A 22,414-nucleotide genomic window follows, 5' to 3' on the forward strand; every position below is an offset into this window, starting at 1 on the left:
ATCCTTGTAAATCTCCTCTGCGGCCCTTCTATGACTTCCACATCCTTCCTGTAGTGAGGCAACCAGAACTGAGTACAGTACTCCAAGTGGGGCCTGAGCAGGGTCCTATATAGCTGCAACATTACCTCTCAGCTCCTAACTTTAATTCTACGATTAATGAAGGCCAATACACCACATGCCTTCTTAACCACAGAGTCAACCTGTGCAGCTGCTTTGAGCGTCCTATGGACTCGGACCCCAAGATCACTCTGGTCCTCCACATTGCCAAGAGTCTTACTATTAATACTATATTCTGCCATCATATTTGACCTACCAAAATGAACCACTTCACGCTTATCAGTGTTGAACTGCACCTGCCTCTTCTCAGTCCAGTTTTGCATCCTATCAATGTCCCACTGTAACCTCTGACAGCCCTCCACACTATCAGCAACACCTCCAACCTTTGTGTCATCAACAAACTTACTAACCCATCCCTCCACTTCCTCATCCAGGTCATTCATAAAATTCACGAATAGTAAGGGTTCCAGAACAGACTCCTGAGGCACACCACTGGTCGCCGACTTCCATGCAGAATACGACCCGTCTACAACCACTCTTTGCCTTCTGTAGGCAAGCCAGTTCTGGATCCAGAAGGCAATGTCCCCTTGGATCAATAAGCCTTGCATGGGGTACCTTATCAAATGCCTTGCTGAAATCCATGAACACTACATTAGCTTTATCAGATTAGTATTAGAAATTTTATCAGAATCCTTGAAACAGGTTCTGTCTTTCTTAAAATCTCAATTTCACCTGTACCATTCAAAGTTATGTTTATCAAGACATAGAGAACAGCAGTGATACGTCAGTGTAAGCTTATCCTTCCCCTTGCTGCCACCAATCTTTTGAGGATTATATTTAATATTAACATCTAGGTCATGAAGTATTGATTTTTGGTTTTTACTTTGCAAATTATATGTCTAGTGTTCACCAGACAACTGCTCAATTCTACATTCATTTTAGATTCACATGAAATTCTTGGATTTTTTGATTGCTGAAATAGTTTGGGGAGTGATGGAAAGTTGGCTTCAGAAACAAGTATTTTCATAAACATTATTTAAATTGCATTGATAAGATGTTGAAGTCTGTGCTTTGATGTCATTTCTCAAAAAGCAAAGTGTTAGACTGCCCCATTGGGAAGAAAATGAGCATGGGTTATTCAACAGGGGTCTGCTTCCTTGACGGAGAACATGGTCTATTGTATGTTAGAAGAGAAACTTACTTCGTCAGTCCTACTTTTAAGCAAGAGCTGCCAGGGCAGACAAAAAGCCAAGACATTCCTCTATAAAACAGCTCAACAGTTTGCTTATTTAGGTCCTTTTGAAAAGAATGTATTAATATACAAAAGGCCACATTAAAACGTAACAAAATATAAATTTGAGATTATATTATCCAGATCTACAGCAATGCCCTCTTAAATGACCCAGTAAGTCATTCAGTTAGGTCAGGTAAGGAATTGGAGAAGCAATTTCTCAGCAATACTGTACTTCACTGCTATACTGTACTTAATGTAGATTCTAGCAACAGAGCACAGTGGCAGATGCCATGTTGTATGTGTCACTCAGTAAACCTGTGAAAATCAGGAGATAAGACAAAAAGTAATTAGACTGATTGATATCAACCTAGGCACGGACTTGAATGCATAAAAATCAACCCAAAAATGTGAATATTACTGGGGATATCCACAGGTTAGTCAAGCAGTGGTTGTATAACATTGCAATAAACAAGATCAAATGTTATTTTGTCCTTGGAAACAATCTCAGGCTACAGATATCCCATTGTCAAGACAAGCTACAACCCTCATTATTTACTTGAGATCCTTTGAAGTCCTGTTGGTCTGCTCAAAGTTGAACAAGTTGCAGGAAGGTTGCATCCTCACCACCCTACTTTTCCCCCTGTCCACTCATGACTCAGTAACCTGATTCTGCTCCAACTCCATTGAGACTTTGCTGATAATACCACCGTAGTGGGCTGTACAGGAAGGAGGTAGAGAGCTTAGTAACATGGTGTCATGACAACCACCTTTCTTCAATGTCAACAAAACAAAATTGACTTCAGAAAGGGGATAGTGAATGTGTTTCTGTCTACATCAATAGTGCTGAGGATCAGAATGTTGAGAGCTTCAAGTTTCCAAAAGCCTGTCCTGGTCCAAACATGTAAACACCATGGCTGAGAAAGTTCACCAAACCCTCTACTCCTTCAAGAAGCTAAAGAAATCTAGTATGTTCTTGTTGACCCTTAGCAATATATATTGATGTGCCATAGAAAATACCCTCTCTGGTTGCGTTGCTGCTTGGTATGGCCGCTGCTCTGTATGTGACTGCAAGAATCTGCAGTGTTTTGGACACAGCTCAGCATGTCAAGGACATCAACTCCCCACCCATAAACACTTTACATCAACTCCCCACCCATAAACACTTTCTATTCTTTTCACTACTTCTGCAAAGCAACCAACATTATCAAAGACCCCACCCATCCTGGACATCTCCCCGCTCCTTTTTTACAAAAATTACGAAAAGCCTGAAAGCATATACCACCAGGTTCAAGGACAGCTGCACCCTGAAGATTACTAAGAGCTTGGGAACAAGAATTAGAGGGCATAGGTTTACTGTGAAAATTGAGAGATTTAATAGAAACTTGAAGGACAACCTTTTCTCCCAGAGGATGGTCCATATAGAATACATGCTGCCAGGCAAAGTGGCTGAGGCAGGTACATTAACAACAGCCGTGGATGAACCAGGAGGTGCATCGTTTGTGGCATTTGAGTCTGGCAACCCAGGCCTGTACCAGAAAACTAGGGATGATTTGCAGAGAGCTATTTCAAGGGCGAAGAGACAATTTCAAACAAGGTTGAAGGTGATATCAGATGCACGGCAACTCTGGCATGGTCTGCAAGACATTACTTCCTACAAAGCGAAACCCAATAATATGAATGGCAGTGATGCTTCACTATCAGGTGAACTCAGTGCCTTCTATAAATGCTTTGAAAGGGAGAACACAACTGCAGCTGTGAAGATCCCTGCTGCACCTGATGACCCTGTGATCTCCGTCTCAGAGGCCAATGTTAGACTGTTTTTAAAGAGAGTGAACTAGTTACACTGAACTAGTTACCATCACCCTGAAAGGGATAGACTTAGAATGGATCTGGAAACTTAAAATTGGCCATATAGAATGAGCTGTTTGCCAATAGCCATGGCAGAATAATATTGCACTGTTTCTCATGGTACAGCTTTCACCACACTTCACAATTAACACCAATCCAGGTGTCCAAACCTGGTTTAATGAAGTGTGTTGAAGGGCATACTGGGCAGCACCAGAGCTATGTTGAAATGAATTGCTATACTGGTTAATCTACAAATGCAGAACCTAAATAATACTGCATGGAACTAACTGATTCCAGAACAGCATGATCGTATCTAATGTCTGAAACGTCTGTCGTCCAGTCACATCCAGTCATGAACAATGGTGGACAATTAACCTGCAAACAAGAGGGGGAGGCTCCAACTACACCTACTTTAACGATAGCGAAGTCAATCATATGAGTGCTAATCTGCTGAGTGAATAATCTATCTCAGCTTCGAATAAGAGTGCACAATAGAAAATGCTAAGACTGGTTATGTGAGTGTCTGACATCACTATGCTCCAACAGATATCCGAGAAAGTAATGGATGATTGTTTGGTTTGCAGGGAAAGCCTGCAAGCTATAACGGGTTATTCCAGACCCTCCGATGTGGTTAGCTCATAACTGCTCTTTGAAATTGTCTTGCAACCCATTGAGTTCAAGGGTAGCCATAAAAGCTGTCCCAATCTGCCACATCCATGCCCGATGATTGAATGCATTCTGAAAAATGATGTATCACTTATTTTAGGGTTTTCTTGTAAAAGAGCAGTTACATGCACAACATGCAAAAAGGCAGTCAGAACTTATTGAGCTAAACCAGAAAGAATTAACATTTTTAGAAGAAGTAAAATGAAAGCCAACAATGGAAACTAAAAAGAACATTGCATTTTCTAGATCATTAAATATTCAAGTATTATGATTGCAAACTCATTTATTACTGAGCTTTGGAGACTGCAAAGAAGTTTTTAAAAAAAAATGTAATAGTTTTTGTCTTAAAATATCTGACTTTAATCAATAATTAAATATTAGCAGACTGCTCGTTTTTAATAATTAACTCAAAACTATATCCACAAATGTAGGTTTAATGCAAAAGACGGTCTCTTCCTGAAACATTTTTTTTTTCTTTTGGATGCTAACAAATATGTATTTCCAGTATTTATATGTATTTTTGAAAAACTTTCTCAGTTCAGTATTAGAAGACTGACTAACATGTAATTGGTAATATCAAAATGAAATAATTATGTAATATTTCATACAAGGATAAATTTATTTTGAACCCCTAAAAGACTTATTAGTTTGGTGTATGTCCTTGCTCTTGCTTTAACTGCCTTGTTGTTCTGCTGTCTTGCTCTTGCTCTCTTTTTCTCTTTATCAAACTTGATCTGGTATTTTCTTGTATTGATGCTAGCTCCCTGAATTGGGTTAATGTTTTCATTTAACAACATTGACATCACTCTACCAATGGAAGGAATCATAATTTGCATTTGGGCAAAATTCAAGGAATTGCATTTATGTTTTTATATAGATACAGATTTTCCATAAGTTAATAATGGTTAGCTCTATCTACTGGTTTGATCCAAAGTATGTATAAATAAGGAATAGATTCGCAGTGACTAATGTTAAGTACTATCCATTTTATAATAACTCATTGTATTTATTTCTAGGGCCGGTAACAAATGCCTTTCTGATGATTGCTTCAGCTAACATGTTTAACCCTGACTGCAGACCCAGCACAAATCTCCCAAAATTTAGTAAACATGTACGCAGCTCTGAGATAACAGAAAATGAAGAAGGATGTGCTATAACCATGTGTCTTCAGCATGGCCAGAAGGTACGATTTTTACTGTGTTTTGTACCTTGATGCAAACATTCCATAGTGATATTTTGCAAAATTGGACTGACTGCTCCATTACACTCCAGGCGTTGTGCTTTTTGTTTTGTACTTCTACTGGAAAGAAAGCCAGTAAGTTGACGTTGAGTAGATTTTCTGCAGCTAGAAAAATAGAAATATCTTTCAATTTATTGAGATCTATTATAAAGTAACAATTAAATATATTCACCTACACTAATTATACTATATGTCCTTAATGTAATGGAATAGTATACAGTGCTGTGAGATGGCCTTAGGCACATACAGTATATATAGCTAGGATACATAAGATTCCTGTGCAGTACTGTATTTGTCAAAATGGAGAGGAGTGAGAAATTGCAAATCTGGCAGGAGCAAAGGATGTTTGGAATGGCAAGGGTGATACACTGTGGGAGGGGTGTAGGATAGGTGGCAGAGAAGGAGTGCCAGAGAAGGGGACTGGTGCAGATACAGGTATATTCAACCCTGAGACACCTGGCAAGGTCACTTGATTCCAAACAATTGGTTTAATGATCATTACAGAATGTCACTCTGGTGCTTCCTGCTTCCTCCCCTCTCCCTTCCCCTTACCCCAACCATGATTCTCCTCTCCCTTCCCCCCTCCCACTATCATGTCAAGGATGTCAAGGATCCATATCAGGTTTATCATCATTCATACATATCATGAAATTAGTTTTTCTTTTGCAGCAGAAGTACCATGCAATACATAAAATTACTACACTACTGTGCAGGTCTTACACCCTAGCTCCTATATATATGTGCCTAAGACTTGCCATGTATTGTATCTGAAACTTATATAGGATATTGTTTTTCATTTTGGTATGAGCTTCATCAAGCTTTATTTCAGCTAACAGTTTATATGGGAACTGGCTAGTCCTGCTATTGATAATCCAATTGTATTTTTCTTTCTCCACTGATACTGCTAATCTGTTGAGATTTTCAATTACCCTTCATCTGTTTCTCCACAGACTTGCTATTTTCAACTTTGTTTTCAGATGTTCAGTATCTATGGAAATTTGCCACAATTAGATGGATATGAAAGTTTCTCCCTTTTTACCATATATATTTATTTCAGCGTAGCTATCCTGTGCCAAATTCCCTTCCACAATCTTTGCTATGATTGAGTTCCATGGAACAAACTCTCTTTGGTTCACTTTGCTGTGCATATCCAGTGTTGAAACCAGCTCCGGAACTGCTCATGGCTAAAATTTTTCTTTCTATCTCATGGCCCTATCTGCAAGCCCAGAGTGCTTATCATGTGATCCGAGGTGATCCACAGCCACGTTTTGCTACCTGGTTTCTTAGTTCAGTGAATGTGTTATCTTAACAAGATTGATCCAATTAAGGATCTTTGTGCTAATTAACAATATCTGCCTTTTTCACATCAACTCTGTGCGGCCACTTCCACATTACCACCACCTTTCCTAGGTTTCTTGTGTATGCTGAATCACAAGGTATTCATTCATCATGCATTGTGTTTGGTCCAGCTTTGAATTGAGTTTTAACTTTTTAAAAAAAGCAATCCATTATCACAGCTTCATCCTTCTAACTTCACAGCATTGACTGTGTGCCCTACCTAATTCTAAATTTCACTTTTTTTCAAGCCAAGTAGTTAATTTGAAACTCCACAGCTTGTCTGTCTCTTGCCCTGCTGACCTACCCGCTCAGTGTGCCAACACTTGGCTTTAAAATCTCCTTTGTCAGTGTCAGGTACTGAGCCTTCCAACAAACAACACTGCAAAACCAACTAGTCAAAAAGCAGTTCAAGATAAAGGGTTTAAAATATATGATACATCAAATTGAGAGGGTTGAAGACACTGCTGCTTATATATTTTAAGATGGTGCAGTAATTACTGTAGATTATCCAGCAATTCTCATTTATGTCTCTAATGTTATTATTAGCTGTGCCAGGCACTACCTCATTGCTGATTCTGCAGTAAAGCACCAGCAAATTGGTCATATTGTCTGTTTTGTCAATTTCCGGAGCTACAAAGTTAGAAAATGTTATGTGTTTTGATTTGATTGAAATATTGCAGTAACTTGCAACTTAATATTTAACATTGGAATTTTAGTTTGGATATCAAGTATCAAAAGTGATTGGTGTCAAGAAACATCACTGCTTAATTGGATTTACATTATGTAAATTATTTGTTATACTTTATACCATGGTTTCCTACAAACATACTTGATTTTAAACAAAAATTGATTAAAAAAAAAACCAGAAACTTCCATTTAGAACTTAATGTTTCAGAAAGAGGCAAGTTCAAATGTGTTTGTAAAATTGGCCAGTTGTGCTCTGTGGTTTTTTTTAGACTACAGATCAATATATTCCTTCTGATTTCATGTTTACTGTATCTCCAAGACTGTCTACTCCCATCTCCTTACTATCACAATACTGCTACTACTAGACAATTTCCCTGGCCAGCTTTTCTACATAAATCCCCAAATGATAGTCTACATCTAAGATTTGCAACACATCTGAATTTCGCAGCACTTTGACCTCCCATGTCCTGATTTTAAAATTTACTTATGTCTTCATATGCTCCATTGACTCTTCTCCAGACTTGCTTCAACTCTTGTCTACTGCACATTCCAAATTTTTATTGCTGGCTGGTTGGTGGATAATGTTAACTTGGAGATCACCAAGCAGTAATAGAGGCAGATAGTATTTTGATCTTTTATTGCAAGAAGATTACAAGAGGTACAGCCATAATGAGACTGTATTTGAAGTATATAGATATGGTTTTCTTGATTTAGAATATACTTACAGTAAACCCACCATCTTTTTTTTCAGGGGAGCTTGGTTTATTGTATGAGGAAAGGTTTGGCAGACACCAGCAAAATATTGTATGTTCAAAATTTTTAAGTGGCTTGACATAGTAATGTTCTGCTGTTGTTTCCTCGGGCTGGAATACCTAGAATTAGGGGTTACAATCTCAAAATGGAAGGCTGGCCATTTACAACAGAGTTGAGAACCATAGGAATAGTAAATCATTAAAATTGTTACATAAGAGGACTGTGGAGGTTTGGTTGTTAATGTAACTAAGACACAGAATGATAGATTTTAAATATTAAGGGAGTCAAGGAATATGGGGATAGTGCAGTAAGTTGGCACCTAAGTGAAAGAGGAGTCACAATCTGATTGAATGGCCCATTCCTGCTTAAATTGCTACTATCTTGTGTTTCATACAAGAGCATCTGCTTACACTGTAAGTACTAGAATTCCCTGCCACAGTTGGTGCATTTATCCCTGTTTCATTTTGTCAATTCTGTAGAGCAATATGTGCCTTGATTAATAATTTTTTGGTTAATGACTGGAATTCATAGTGCAGTGCATAATTGCAAGTGAATAAAACATACACAAGTTAAGTGTTTTAGTTCTTTACATTTAATTTAATTTTTTGAATGCTTATAGGTTTTGAAAGAAAAATAAAATTAATAATTTGCTGCTTTGGAGAAAGTTAGTTACTTACATTAATTTCTCTTATATCTGTTTAATAGCTGAATTTACATGTTTTGGAGCATCCTGGGGCAGTAAATCTCAAGATATAAATGTTATTTCTTAATGGGACAAAGGTGACAATGCCTACATTTCTATCATAAGAATTCTAGTTGTGGAACTCCTACCTATAGAATATGCACTGATGGAATTCAGTAAGCTGATGTTTTGGGACATGAGAACATCATAAAGGCATTGAAAATTGGCAAAGAAGTTATCAATTTAATGACCTGCAAAGGTGTAAATCTCTACACATTTTCAGACCTAGCCTTCTGTACTTTTTAGCTGAATATGTTATAGAAGCAATACAACTGACTTCATGTCATATGTGTTGGAGAAAACAGCCAAAATATATAGCATTTGATCACCATTTATTAACCTGCTGGGATGCGTTCATTTACGTTATTGGTTAACGACCTTTTATCCACAGTCCCCCACAATCCTAGAGCCTGGCAATCATGATATTTTAGGTTAACAAAATAGTAATGACCACTTGAGCAAGTTCCTGGTGGCAGAGGGCTGTTCCCAGGGGACAATATCCCAAGAATAGCTAGTGGACTGGGAAGTTAAAGAAAATGGATCCTGGTCACCCATTGATTGGAGTAGGACTTCAAATATTGTACTTGAAATCCATTTTGTTGTGTTTGTCCTGTCGTGGTTCACAGTTTAAATGAATAACTAATACATTGTGAATCCAATACCTGCTATAATCTTGTGTCACAGGTTGTAAAGTGCAATCTGGCAGGCATACAGACACTGATTTATCTTTCTGCTTCACCCATTAATTACATAGGTTGAATGAAGCGTATCTTATTGTTGTGGTATTACTGGTTGAAGAGGGTAAATGAACAGTAACCATTACAATGTAACAAATTCTGCCTCATTTTGAGATTTGTACATTTTGCCCCCCCCCCACAGAATAAGGGAGGGGGTTGAGCTCCAATATATTGAGCTTGTATTCCTTAACTTATTACAGCAGTTTTGATGACAATGCAACTCTGCTGAATCCTATAGACTAATCCCCTGCCTTATTGCGTTTGGTGTTGTTGATGTACTTTTAATTCTATCAGATCCTCTCTAATTCATTAATATACAGGCACTTCCTCCACTCCCATATGGACACATTGAGATCAATAAGCATCAATTGGCATTTTGCAAATGTCATCATAATCAAGTCTTGATGCATCTACGCATTATCATTTTCTAGGAGGGACAGTAATCAGAGCAGCAGTTTGGACTAATGTTTATTTCCCTTCCCTTGCTTAGGGTTTGCTTCTCCTGAGGTAAATGTAGACTCTCTCTTTCTACACTTCCCTGTTGGCATCTATGGTGCAAGTGAGATTCAAACACAGAAACAGATTTGCTTTTATTGAAAAAAATGCTTTCAATAGCATGGATGTTTCCCTGTGACAGTACAACCAGCAATTTTGTAAAATGAGATGAGAAAATTGTCAACTTCAACTATAAAATGTATGCATGTGTAACGTTACAGATGTTGCCCTCCCTAGAAGAGCATTTTGAGCTGCAGTATTTGTGGCTGTATGTCTCACTAGTGTTGACAGTAAGTAGGCTAGCTTTGAGAATTAAACAAGAAGCATCCAGTATTATGTCAAAATTCCTCCCCCTGCATCCACTTCCTCTAACAAAAAAGCCTACTCTACTTCTAGATTAATGCCACCACATTTAGAATTAACCTAACAGCACAACTGCTAATGCTGCATGCAGTTGACTTTCCCTCTTTTTTTTATTGAAATTCCATAGAGTGCAGCAATAAAGATAACATTTAACTGTAGCTTGATAGTTGCATATGGTTAAGTAGCACTTAGTAAGTGGACTCATAAATATAGAATGCCGTTTATGTTATAGGAATTTTTCTTTGCGACCTATGATTATGGATTACAAGGAGCTGCAAAGGGATGGAAAGAAGGCTACACTTATAACCAATTTCAGCATTTTTTTCTGACATGACCAGACATTGATTAATGCCAAACAGAACTATTGAACATTAATAGTACAAAGCTGATAATTATATTTCAATAGTTAAGTTTTAATATCTCCTTTAGCAGTAGAATAGTAAATACATTTTAAAACCAACAGCAGACTATTCAGAGTAATAGTTCCTTTGTGCCTGAAATTCTTTGTCTCCCCACTCATTGACTATCTTTCTCTCCGTATCTTTCAGATAGACCTTAATAGGTAGACTGATAAGTATCTACAAAAAGTAATCAGCATGCACCGATTTGAAGTAATTGCAAGTTTCCGAGCAAATTTATTTGGAATTCTATAAGGTACAGGTGCAAAATCTATTGAATCACAGTAGCGTAACATTAGTGTAAGCTACTACTGCACTAGTGACGTGGGTTCAATTCCTGCTGCTGTGTGTAAGGACTTTGTATGCTCTCCCCATGACCATGTATGTTTCCTCCAGATGATCCAATTTCCTCCCATATTCCGAAGATGTAGAATTTGTTGGTTAATTTGTCAAATGGGTGTAATTGGGTGGCACGGTGTCACTGGGCTGGAAGAGCCTTTTGCCATGTTGTATCTCTAAATAAAATAAATAAACTTTATATTTATGCATCAAGGTTATGAAAAAGCATAATGTAGTTTTTTCTTTCCCTGGCATTGCACCAGGTTTCAAATAGACTCCACTGGGATTTAAATTTCATCCAAGAGCAGTTGTTAGGGAAGGATAATTCCTATAATGACGTGTATCCTACTTGGCAGGAAGTGGAGTGGTTTTAACAATTTAGATAAATGTACTGTTTGATGTTAAGTGATGGGGTTTTGCTATTTTCTACTTTAAGGTCCATCTATCCAAAGTAATTTTTCTCCCCTCTTCTGTGGATTTTTCTTTGCTATAACTTCACAGTGGTTGGCAGCCCTCCAGAAGTTTATCCAGTTTAACAGTTTTCAAGTGTGAGCCTTTTGGGTGAAGAATCAACATGTGAGATCTTGTTCTTATGTGTGTGATGACTCCCCCTGTAGTTCTTCCAAGTTTTTCCTGTCTGACCTTGGTTTTACTTTCCTGAAACTATGACCCAAACAGAATTGTAACTTTCTTGCTGCCAAGTTGGTTGAAATCTGATAAATTGGAAAAGAGAAAATGGAGTTTTATTGTATTGCAAAAAAAATTCTATAGATACAGCCTAAATAGCCTTTGCTGCAGTAACCTTGTCTTGTTCTATTTGTTTATCACCTCATCGCCTTCCAATATAGCAACTGCTCAATTTTTAAAAAAAAAAATCTTATCCTTGTTCTGGAATCCCTCCAGACACTTGTCTCCCCATCTCCGTCAGCCCTCCAAGGTGCTTGCAAGCCTCCAAATTTGTCGTTGAACCTTCCTGAATTTAATCACTTCTTCTCTAGCAACTGTGATTTTAGTTGCCAAAGCCCCAGGCATTAGAATTCCTACCTCAAATCTCTCTTCCCCTCTTTCTCTGAATTTAGAGTGAGACTTGGCAGTAGTTACCATTCAGATTCATCTATTTATCATACATACATTGAAACATACAGTAAAATGCATCATTTGCTTTAATAACAAATGCAACCCAAAGATATGCTGGGCGCATCACGCAGGTGTCACTACACATGTCGGCACCAAACTAGCATGCTCATGAGGTTCATCAGACATCACAAGCAACAACAGCAATAAAACAAAATAACAAGAGCAAAGCAAGTCTTTTTCCCACCCTTCCACCCACCCACCCATCACACACATTTACAGGCACCCAACCCCAGGACAGGCTGCCTCCAGGTCTCCAACCTCAGTTATTGATCCCGGATTCTCAGACTCACAAATATCAGGCCTCTAACCTCCTGTTAATAGCCTGGAGTCTTGGCCTCGCAATCTTGGGCCTCTGGATACGCTGACACAGATGCTTTGACATTGGGGCCTTGACCTTGCTGATTTTGGTCTTTGACCTCCTGTATTGACCCCAGTACTCATGGATCATGAGACATTGAATTTGGTGCTAATTCTTCCATGAATTTCCAAACCCAGGACTCACTGCCCCAAGGGTTAGGGGCAATAGGTGAGTCATCAGGCCTCATTCTTGGGGTCCACTGACCACGGGGATTGCTGGATTTTGTCCTTTGCCTGCCGACCCATTCCCAAGAGACCTTTGACTATCCTGGAGCACTCCAACCTGGGCCCTGACTACTGTCTCCTGTCCTTGACTCTTCATTTACTAACTGACTCTCCATGCTGTCCTTAAAACTATCCATATGAAACCTAAAACATGCAATTAAGTTTGAGCCATGACCTCAACAAACATCACAGCTTAGTGACAGCTTGACTGGTAGACTGGAGGATGGTACAGTGACTCCGAACAGGACCAGGGACCTTCTACAACTGACTGGAGGAATAGACTGCAACCGTGGTATGCAGCATGCAGTTGTTTAACATAAATATTTCTTCGTGATAATGGCTTTTAGTATGAACTAAATTATCGTGTATCCTATTTTTAAAAAAATCAATGGTAAGAGATACGCTACATTCAGAAATCAAAGATGCCAGAAACCTTTTAACAGTGTTTTAAGTCATTAGTTTATGTATAATTTGAGAAGAATTGTTAAATTTATTGAAGGCCAGAGAGAAAATAATATTAACTGATAGTTTCCATACATAAAAAATGCTTTGTAACTCGTCGATTTAAATGTACTTGTATATGTTACAGTGAACAGAACAAGAACATCTTCATTTAAAGTATACAATGAATAAAAAATAAATTAACTTGAAATTTATCCTACCTTCAGCATGTTCCATGATGCTTTGCTATCAATTACTGTTGAACTATAACTCAGTAGGTAAACAATTTGAATGCAAGAAGCAGTATTTGCATTGGATTAGTGTTTCTTTGTTTGATGGGGAGCATGTGGGTCAGAACACCAGGAGGAATGGTTCAATTTAATGTCGGAGAATGTATATAGTTTACAACCTGAAATCCTTAGTCTTTGCAGACATCCACAAAACCAAATAAAAACCCAACGAATGCATGACAGAAAAACATTATAACCACAAAAACAACCCCCCTTCCCATGCATAAGCAGTAGCAAAAGCATCAACCTCTCCCAACATCGCCCATACAAGCAGTAGCAAGCCCCAGAGACCATGATCTGGAGCCCATCAAAAACTACTATCCATCCCAACACTTCAACATCTCAACAGGCAGGAGAAATATCATTCTTGTCACAGTGAAAGGGGAGGCCAACTGCTCACTGTTCTGACAATCTGCAGCATCGGTTATTCAAGTTCTCCCCTCCCCCTCACACCCGACAGGAATCAGCTAACTCTGTTATCATTTGAGAGAGAGAGAGAGATTACTTGAGAGCAGAAGCCTCCTACAGCTGCGCCCACTGTCTCAATGTTTCAATCTCCCATGAAGCTCAGTCAGCAACATCGGCGAGGAATTGGATCATCCACAAGGCTGTGCCCCAAAGCTGCAAGTCTTCCAAGCCAGTCCTGGAGATCCTGAAACCTAGGCTGCTTGGCGAGTTCCGATGTGAGAACCCCGCTGTGAAGAGAGTAGTTTGAGCACCACTGTATATAATGTACTTGGACAGGACCCCAGCCACCTTGAAAAGGAAAAAAGAGACATAAGAACAGGAGATTTAAACTGTTTCACGGATGACCAGGAAGAAGGCAAAAACCTTGTCACTTCTCTTCAAGTAATACCAAACATTTTGTTGTTTGCCATTTTAAACAGATAAGCATTTGGTTTAGTTCCTTATTTTAAAAAATGTCAGGAAGAGAAACGATGCATTGTTCCCTTAGTACTGCATTAAACTGTCATTTTGAATTAAGTGCTACAACATTGAAGATTTGAGTCGTTGGTGAGAAAGTGTAAAGCAGGCTGATGTATAATATTGAAGTATGCAGTCATGGGATTACAGCAGGAGAACTGACCCCAAAACTATATGGATGTGTAACATTTTATCTTTTCTTAACCCTCTAGCTGGGTTTACGTACATGTAGAAATTTTCTCCCAATATTGATCTTTATGCTCAAAATCAATCTCAAATGAATGACTCTCTTACCAATAACTTTCCAACCAGACAAAATGGTTCCCTATTCACAATCAAAATCCTTCATAATATTGAGAATCTTTATTAAATTGCTTGGTATTCTCTGCTCCATTGGAAATAATCCCAGTACCTCATATCTATGGATTTCTCATAACTATTGATTCTAATTTTGGCAGCAACTGGCTAATTATGCATACATTGTACATTCTCCAGGATTTCGTGCCCTTTCTATAATGTAGCCCACAAATTTGTACACAGACATTTAACTCTCACGTAACCATTACCTTACATCAACACTTCCCTATTCTTTAATAAATTGCGTGAAGTTAGAAAACTGACAAGAGATAAATTGTGTCTTAGGAGTTTGTGCTCAAGGGGATGGGGCAAATATGGGGTAATGCCATCACCTGTAACTGAGCAAGAAGGTAAAATAGTAAGCTTCATGGAACCTGTGCTACAAAGTGCCTGGTTTCTCAACTGTAATGAAATGTTCAATTGAATTCTTTAAAAATTACTTGCAAAAATGGTTCACATCACAAATGGCTTTTTGATTGCACACCATATAGCTAGAGATCCTAATGAAGCTTGTATCCTAAAACAAGTCAGTGCCTTCAGAAAAGGAAAGAAAGCACAAGCAGCCAATTTATAAAATGTTAGTTGGTGAGAAGTTTTCCTATAGAATGAGTACATCAGGTTGCTTATATACTGGACTCTCTTAGATTTTAAGAACTAGACAAAATCCCATTTCTATTAGGCTTATTAATAAAGTTTGTATCTAAAGACGTACTTTAGTGAGATTGATTCCCATCACAGTAGCCCATCAGTTAAAGATGCTGCCTCACAGTTCCAGCCATCTGGGTTTGATCTTGACCCAGGGTGCTGTCTAGATGGTATTTGAATGTTCTCCTTATAACCTCAGGTGGGTTTCTCAAATTGCTCTGGTTTCCTCCCACATTTAAAGCACTGGGAATCTAAGGCAAGCTGACAAATTGGATACAGAATTGGTTTGGTTATAAGAGTCAAAGGGTAGAGTTGGAGGTGTTATATGAAAGAAGAGTTTGCAGAGAAATACTGTATGTTGTGAGATGGAGCTGATGGGAATGTTCAGAGCTGGCATATACTCATTGTGTTGGATCACCTATTTCCACATCATAAAGAAAGTATTGGTATCCAAAGTATTGTATTTTGTGTTGTGAGAACTCTGTATCTTTGGGTTTGTTGGAAGTTTTGTTAGAAAGTTTTCTATCTGTCTCAATCTTTCAGAATCTTTTCCTGGTATATAAGTATTGTTAGGATCATCATCCCTCTGAACTTTCCCCTTTTGTTCTTTCTAATTTCCCATTGTTGGCATGCATTTCCTCATTTCTTCAAATCAAAATTTATCGCACTTTCAATTGCAAGTCATTCATTTGCCTCATCGCAATCTGAAATATTGTTCCCAAGTGTACTCTTTCTTTTGGATACTGTTCAGTGTGCAGCCTCTTCCTTGGATAAAGACAAAGGTTAAATTCTTCAATATCAGTATATTGATCATAATGTGATTTCATTATTTATGTAAACTCACTTAGCCCCACTTCCCTCCCAAACACTTCAATCTAAGTACCATTAGGTTTGGACAGCATTGCAGTATGACCTATTTTAAAATATGAAATATCTGTTTGCTGAGGGAAAACAATAACATCTACGATACTCAGATAACATAGATGTTCTTGTCTCTGAATAAATAGTTAATGGACTGGGTGAATTTTTGCTTTAGTGTTGCATCTTTTGCTGGGAGTAATTATTGCCTTATTTTTTTTGGAAGGAAAAAAAGCATTTATGATTTTGTTCTAAATTTCTTTTTCTGTCTCTTAATAGGAGGCTCAGGAAAGCTACCTGAAAAAATCTGAACAGTTGTATTCTGTTATGTGTGCTGCTGCTGATAAGGTTTGTCTCACTTTAATGGATTCTTTGTCAAGTGTAGATTCAACTCCATATAAGATTCTGCCTCCAATGATTTTCTGCAAAATGAGTTTTCTCAGTATGAATCCATTTTCTATCAACTGAGCCCACTATGCAAAACAATGGCACACTATTCAAAGAGAAGAACAACAGCCTGGTTTCCATGGGCAACAGAGAAGCATATGCACAGGAGACGCACCCGTTCAAAATTGCCTCTCAGATGTGCTTTCCTAAAACTTGTGTCAATTAGCACCTGCTTCTTCGCAACTAAGTGTGAAATACTTTGAATAGGTCATTTCAGGGTGAAATCCTAACTATAACAAATTGGATTGGATTATACAGTACCAAAAGTGTAATATTACTACCTACACCCTCTTCCAACTTAAACTGAAACTTACATGTTGCCCATGGAAGCCAGGCTGATGTTTGTTTCATTGCCACGTTGTTTGCAGAATGAGATCATGCCAGTTACTTTATGGCAGGTAATAAATTAAAGGCTGATTGTTGATGGTCTAAAGAATGCTGAGTTTTCAGATATCTTGAGCATTGTGAAAAGAAGCTGGTAGATTACTGTTGCAGCAGATCACGGTTAAAATGAAGATCTTTGAATGAACATCTCAATGAACTTAGATTCTTTTTGTCTCTACTCATCATCCCTTGTCTCTAGGTAGCTTGGAACCATTTATAGAATTAGAGCAGCTGATTGTGGGAAGTTGGACACACAGATTGTTCTCCCTCGCATTTTCCTTTACCTCCATGGCTATGCTTTATCTTACTGATTGGTAACTGCTAGGCGTTTTTTAAATCCACTGAGGAGCCCACTCACAGGTCGATGAAGCAACAGCATGGCAGATGGAGCTTTACATTCAGTTTCTATCAGGAGCTAGAAAACTGCTGTTTCTTTTGAGGAGGAGAACACAGTACTGTCCCAAAGTGTTTTTTAACCTAGGGATGTAATAGACATAGGGTGTGGCAAGCTGGTACTAGCATTATCCACATCAGTGTTTTAGCACAAATGGTTGCAGTGCATTTTCCACACAATTGTTAGGACCAAGAAAGTGCTTTCAGAATCTAAATTTGCTTCAAGTAACATAGTATAATATTAGTGTGTTACATAGAGGATACTATACTGGCTCTGACAATGGCTGTATAAACTGAGAAGGTATTTCTTTTCAGAGGAATATCATTCCTGATCTCAATTAATACAAAATATAAACTTTACTGTTGTAGAGATACTTGACAGAAACAAGCTCTTCTGCCCATTGACTCTGCTAATCATCACCCATCCATTTACCATAATTCAATGCTAATACCTTTCTATTCTCCCCACATATTTTCATCTACTCTGCCCAGGCCCTATCACTCACCTACATCAAGGACAATGTTCAGTGGCCAATCATCAAACCTTCCCGTAAGCTGTTGGAAGAAATCAGAGCTCCCTTAAGTGAACATATAAAGTCCACACGGACAGCACCTGGGGTCTGGAATGAGCCTAGTTCCCAGATGCTGAGGCAGTGGCATTACTAGCTGTGCCACTGTGCTGTTCTTACAAATGTGTTCCTTGCAACTATATGTGTAAACAAAAGGTAACCTGTGGAAATACTATTCTTTCACCATAAGGGACTGTCATGCATGAAGAACTCTGCTCACATTCTCTGATTCTTCTGGCTTTCGGTTGCTTTGCTAATCTGTTTCTTTTTAATATTTGTATAATATTCATGCATGGTCAGTATAGTGAAATAAAGATTCATCTCACTGACTACTAGGATGTGGAAGTTCCAATTTCATACTGTCATCGTTTCCCCTGACGTTCTAAAATGGTGCCAGCACCTTTCACCTGTGTTTCTCAATTAAAAAACTGCTTAGCACCAAAGACATGCACCAAAGGTTATTTTCAAGTCGTTTTATCTAGTCGATAGCTAAAAAAAACATTTTCTTTTAATTTGAAGCAACTGAAGAAATATTTTGAAATGACAAAAAATGATTCGCTGGAAATACATTGCAACACATCCTGCATCCTTAAAGAGATTTTTTTTGTTGATGGTGGAGGTCTCAATCTTTGGAGTGTACATAAAAATCAACCTGGCCTCCTTTCTTTCCAGATACAGAGAGACCTGTTGTGTATTTATAGTCTTTAAACTTGACTTAATTTCCAGCAGAATCTAACTTGTAATTTATATCCTTCTAGACAACCTAATTAAGATCATTACTGGTGGTATTATAAAAACTGTGAAGCTACTGGCAATAAATTATTCAGATACATTTTAATTTGCCTTTGCAGCATATGTTGGGAGATGGAGAGAACACAAAAATGAGAGTGGCTGAGTTGGAGGATGAAGTGAAGACATTGAAGAAGATCAATAGGGACTTGTATGATTTTTCAGTGCAAGTTCTGACCAAACAGACATAAAGAAATGAAGAAAGAAAATGCTGCAAATTATGTGGCTCAGTGTCAAATATTAGTAATATACCAGCACCAGCTATGAAAAATGAATTGGTACACTCAAACAAGTCTGTTTAATTTGAATTATTTGTACTGAGCTTTCAGAGGTCAGAGACATTTGTCTCCTGCGTTACTACCCGTTTGCATAGTCAGGTCCAGTTAACTCGGATTGTTCATGTGGTCGTCTTAGCTAAGTTGATACCTAATATTGGTATTGCTGAGTATAAACTTGCAAAATTTGCTAATTTTGGTGTGGAGAGGCCCATCAACATTGGGCCTGCTACAGTTTTGTTTTTACAGTAATTTGCATTTTGAGAATCTATTTGTAAATACAACAGAACTTACATTCAGGTCCTCCCCATACTGTTCGTAACCTGGACAGTTCACAAATCAGAAATGCGGCCATGAACTCAGATCCTGGCAAAAGCTTCCAGCTAGAGCTGAAAAATCCATACCTCCAGTCTCCTAAGAGCTTGTGCTTATGGACTATGCATAAATTGGGAGTTTGTAACCTGAATACAGACTATGCACAACCCAAGTGCTGGCATTTTGAGCTCTTTTGGCACATAGTCTTGTTTTCAGAGATTTGGGGAACTGAAAGTTAGGCCAGAGGTGTTATCAGTTCTGATTCCTTTTTAAAATATTTACAAACTCATTAGTACAAGGACTTAAAAGTTTACTGTGATGGTTTATGCCATGGTACACAAAAGGCAAAGCTTGGATATTTACAATTTCTAATTCTATGCCAAAGGCCTGAGCTTTTTAATTCACAGTACTATAGATATCTTCAGTCTGAAATAAGATTTATTCCATAATCTAAACCAATGATGTCCAGGTCAACACCTTGTCTAAATGCTGCTCTTGTTAGTAAGTGTGACTATTCCTATACAGTATTCATATAGTTACTTAAAAGGAATCCTGCCTTTGTGCCTTCCCCTCTTCCTCTGAAGAATTTGCCTTTTATTTCCCAGTTCCACAGATTAGTGTGAATCAGTCACAGACCCAGTTCTGTGCATTCTCAAAAGTGGTCTTCAGACAAGGTGTTTGGGATTGTGCTGCTGAGATGGTTACTGAAGGAACTACTGTGATCAGTGATACTGTTGCCCTATTTTGAACAGTAAATGGAAGAACATTTTGTGTGTGTGCTGACTCATGAAAGCGGTTAGAATCCAAACTCTCACCTCAGTATATGTGTTCCTGTTCGTACCATTAACATTTTCACAGTGTGTATTTCTGGGGGCGTTTGTCCAATTATTTTTTAAATAAATAAGTTAACACCGAATGTTGACTTTACATCCAGCACGTGCTTAATTCTGCCTGAAGTAAGATTATCTTTGTCAAAATGTACTCATTCTGACTTGAATTTGATAATAACTTTTACCACCAGGATTCTTTTATTAATGTAAAGATGTCAGCTGAACAGCACAACAGAAAATTTAGCATCATGACAGGACCTGCAGTGTATCTAAAATAAGGGACAGTAGTATAACTAGTGAAATTTCAACACACATTCTGTATAGTTATGAGCTAAATTGCAGTGTTATGTACTGGTGATCTGTCTTGACATAACGCAACCAACAGAAATATCTCCAGTAAAGTTCTGAAGTTTTCTATTTCTAATGCACAGAATTGTCCACCTTTATTCCTGACAGCTTCCACCTCAGGAAGAGGCCAAGAATAGGAAAACGGCCACACTGGAGTATGTGGTCTCCAGATTCTACCCAGAGCAAATAAATGTCATCTAGAAGAAAGGCAGCATCATGATCACCTCCAACACCAGCACTATACCAACTGCTCTAGAATCTTACACGTGTTGTGTACAGTTCTGGTCACCAAACTTCAAACAGGATGTGATTGCACAAGAGCTGTGCAGGGAATTCACCAGGATGTTGATTAGATTGGAAGACTTTAGTCACAGAAGAGATTGTTTGCTGGGCTTGTTTTCTTTGGAGCGGAGGCAGCATGGGGGTGATGTGGTAGAAGGATAAGATTATGAGAGGCATAGATATGGTAGACGGTCAAGACATTTGTCTCATGATAAGTATGTATCGTAAAGGGCATATGTTTAAGGTGAGAGGAAGGTGTTTTGAAGGGATCAGAAGCAATGGTTTCTTACACAACATGGTTGATATCCTTAACTTGCTGTCAGAGGAGGTAGTGGAATATAGTGACTATGTATGAGAGGTATTTAGGACAGACTCTTAAATGGACAAAATAGTGAAAGATATAGACAGGTGTGATTAGTGTAGGTGGGCAAAAGGATTGATGTTGGTATGGTGGGCCAAAAGAATTAGTGTGGGTATTGTAGGCCAAAATGATTGGTATGGCTGTGGGGGGCCAAAAAGATTGGTGTGGGTATGGGGGGCCAAGTGGGCTGGTATTGGTAAGGTGGTCTAAAAGGATTTTCTATGGATATGGTGGGCTAAAAGGATTGTCATGGGTATGGGGGGGGGATGGAAGCTTTGAGTATGGTGGGATAAATGAATTGGTAAGGGTATGGTTGGTCTAAAGGATTAGTATTGGTATTTATGGGCCTAGTGACTTAGTATGGGGGAGAGGTGGAAAAAGCCTGTTCGTGCTGCACAAGCAATTTCATATCAGGAGGATAAGCCTTAGTATTTGTCAAATTTTGAAAATGAATTGTAAATTGTTTTAACAACAGAATGATGGTAAGTAGAAGTTGCAAAATCTACTAAAATAATCAGTGTTGTAGAGTTATTACTGTACAGAGTAGGCTAATTAGTCCATCAGGTCTGTGCCAGCTCTCTGGAGCAATCCTGTTCATCCCATTTTCCAGCTGTGTTTTATAGTTCCCTGAAGTGGCTTGGAATTTAACTTAGAGATTATCCCACCCTATCCTTGTTATATGCAGGGGATACGTTCCTCGAAGTTGACGCATAATGTTAATAATTATTTAAATAGAGAAAATAGGGATATGTTCCAGAGGGCTTCCTAAATATGTTTTATCTGTAATTTATTCACATTTTCATACCAATACAACACACAAGGTAACATTCATATTAAACTTCATCAATTTAACGTAATATTCAACATAATAAATCATAGAAAGTTAACATAATAGGGTGTACAGTACTCACCAACAGTGGCAAGTGTGTTGGCTCCGGGAAATGAGTGGTTGTGCAGTGGTGTCAGGCAGCTTTACATGGATGAGGTGGATGGTTGTGAGTCGTCAGGATCATCAAGGACAGCAAAGGGTGAAGGAAGACTCACAGAACTCTCAATACTGCTGGCAACAGGAGATGACACCGGTTGGAAGAAAGTGGTGAGGGTTGCTTGCTTGGCAGCATTTTGTTTTTCAGCATAAATTTACTTAGGTAGCACAGGATAACGTTCAGCAACTTCATGGTCAGCACTAGCCTGCTCACCACGCACAGTGAAGTTGTGAAGCCTGTGACGATTAACTTAGAAAACCATCCCCTACTTGCATTAAAGCTAACAATGTCACTTGACACTTCC

At 38.4% G+C, this 22,414-nt stretch overlaps 1 protein-coding gene across 2 annotated transcripts in view; it reads left to right on the forward strand.

The window, feature by feature from the left end:
- The window catches only part of wdr18 (WD repeat domain 18), a 333,950-nt gene extending 313,718 nt beyond the window's left edge, over window positions 1-20,232 (forward strand). For both annotated transcript variants that reach the window (XM_059991525.1, XM_059991527.1), the window contains exons 8-10: window positions 4,822-4,988; window positions 16,411-16,479; window positions 18,776-20,232. In XM_059991525.1, coding sequence (XP_059847508.1) covers window positions 4,822-4,988; window positions 16,411-16,479; window positions 18,776-18,904 — 365 coding nt within the window. In that variant the 3' untranslated portion in view covers window positions 18,905-20,232. The remainder of the gene's footprint in view (window positions 1-4,821; window positions 4,989-16,410; window positions 16,480-18,775) is intronic.
- The last annotated feature ends 2,182 nt before the right edge of the window (window positions 20,233-22,414 follow it).

Source organism: Hypanus sabinus, chromosome 16, assembly GCF_030144855.1.
Source record: "Hypanus sabinus isolate sHypSab1 chromosome 16, sHypSab1.hap1, whole genome shotgun sequence".
Classification (NCBI taxonomy): Eukaryota; Metazoa; Chordata; class Chondrichthyes; order Myliobatiformes; family Dasyatidae; genus Hypanus; species Hypanus sabinus.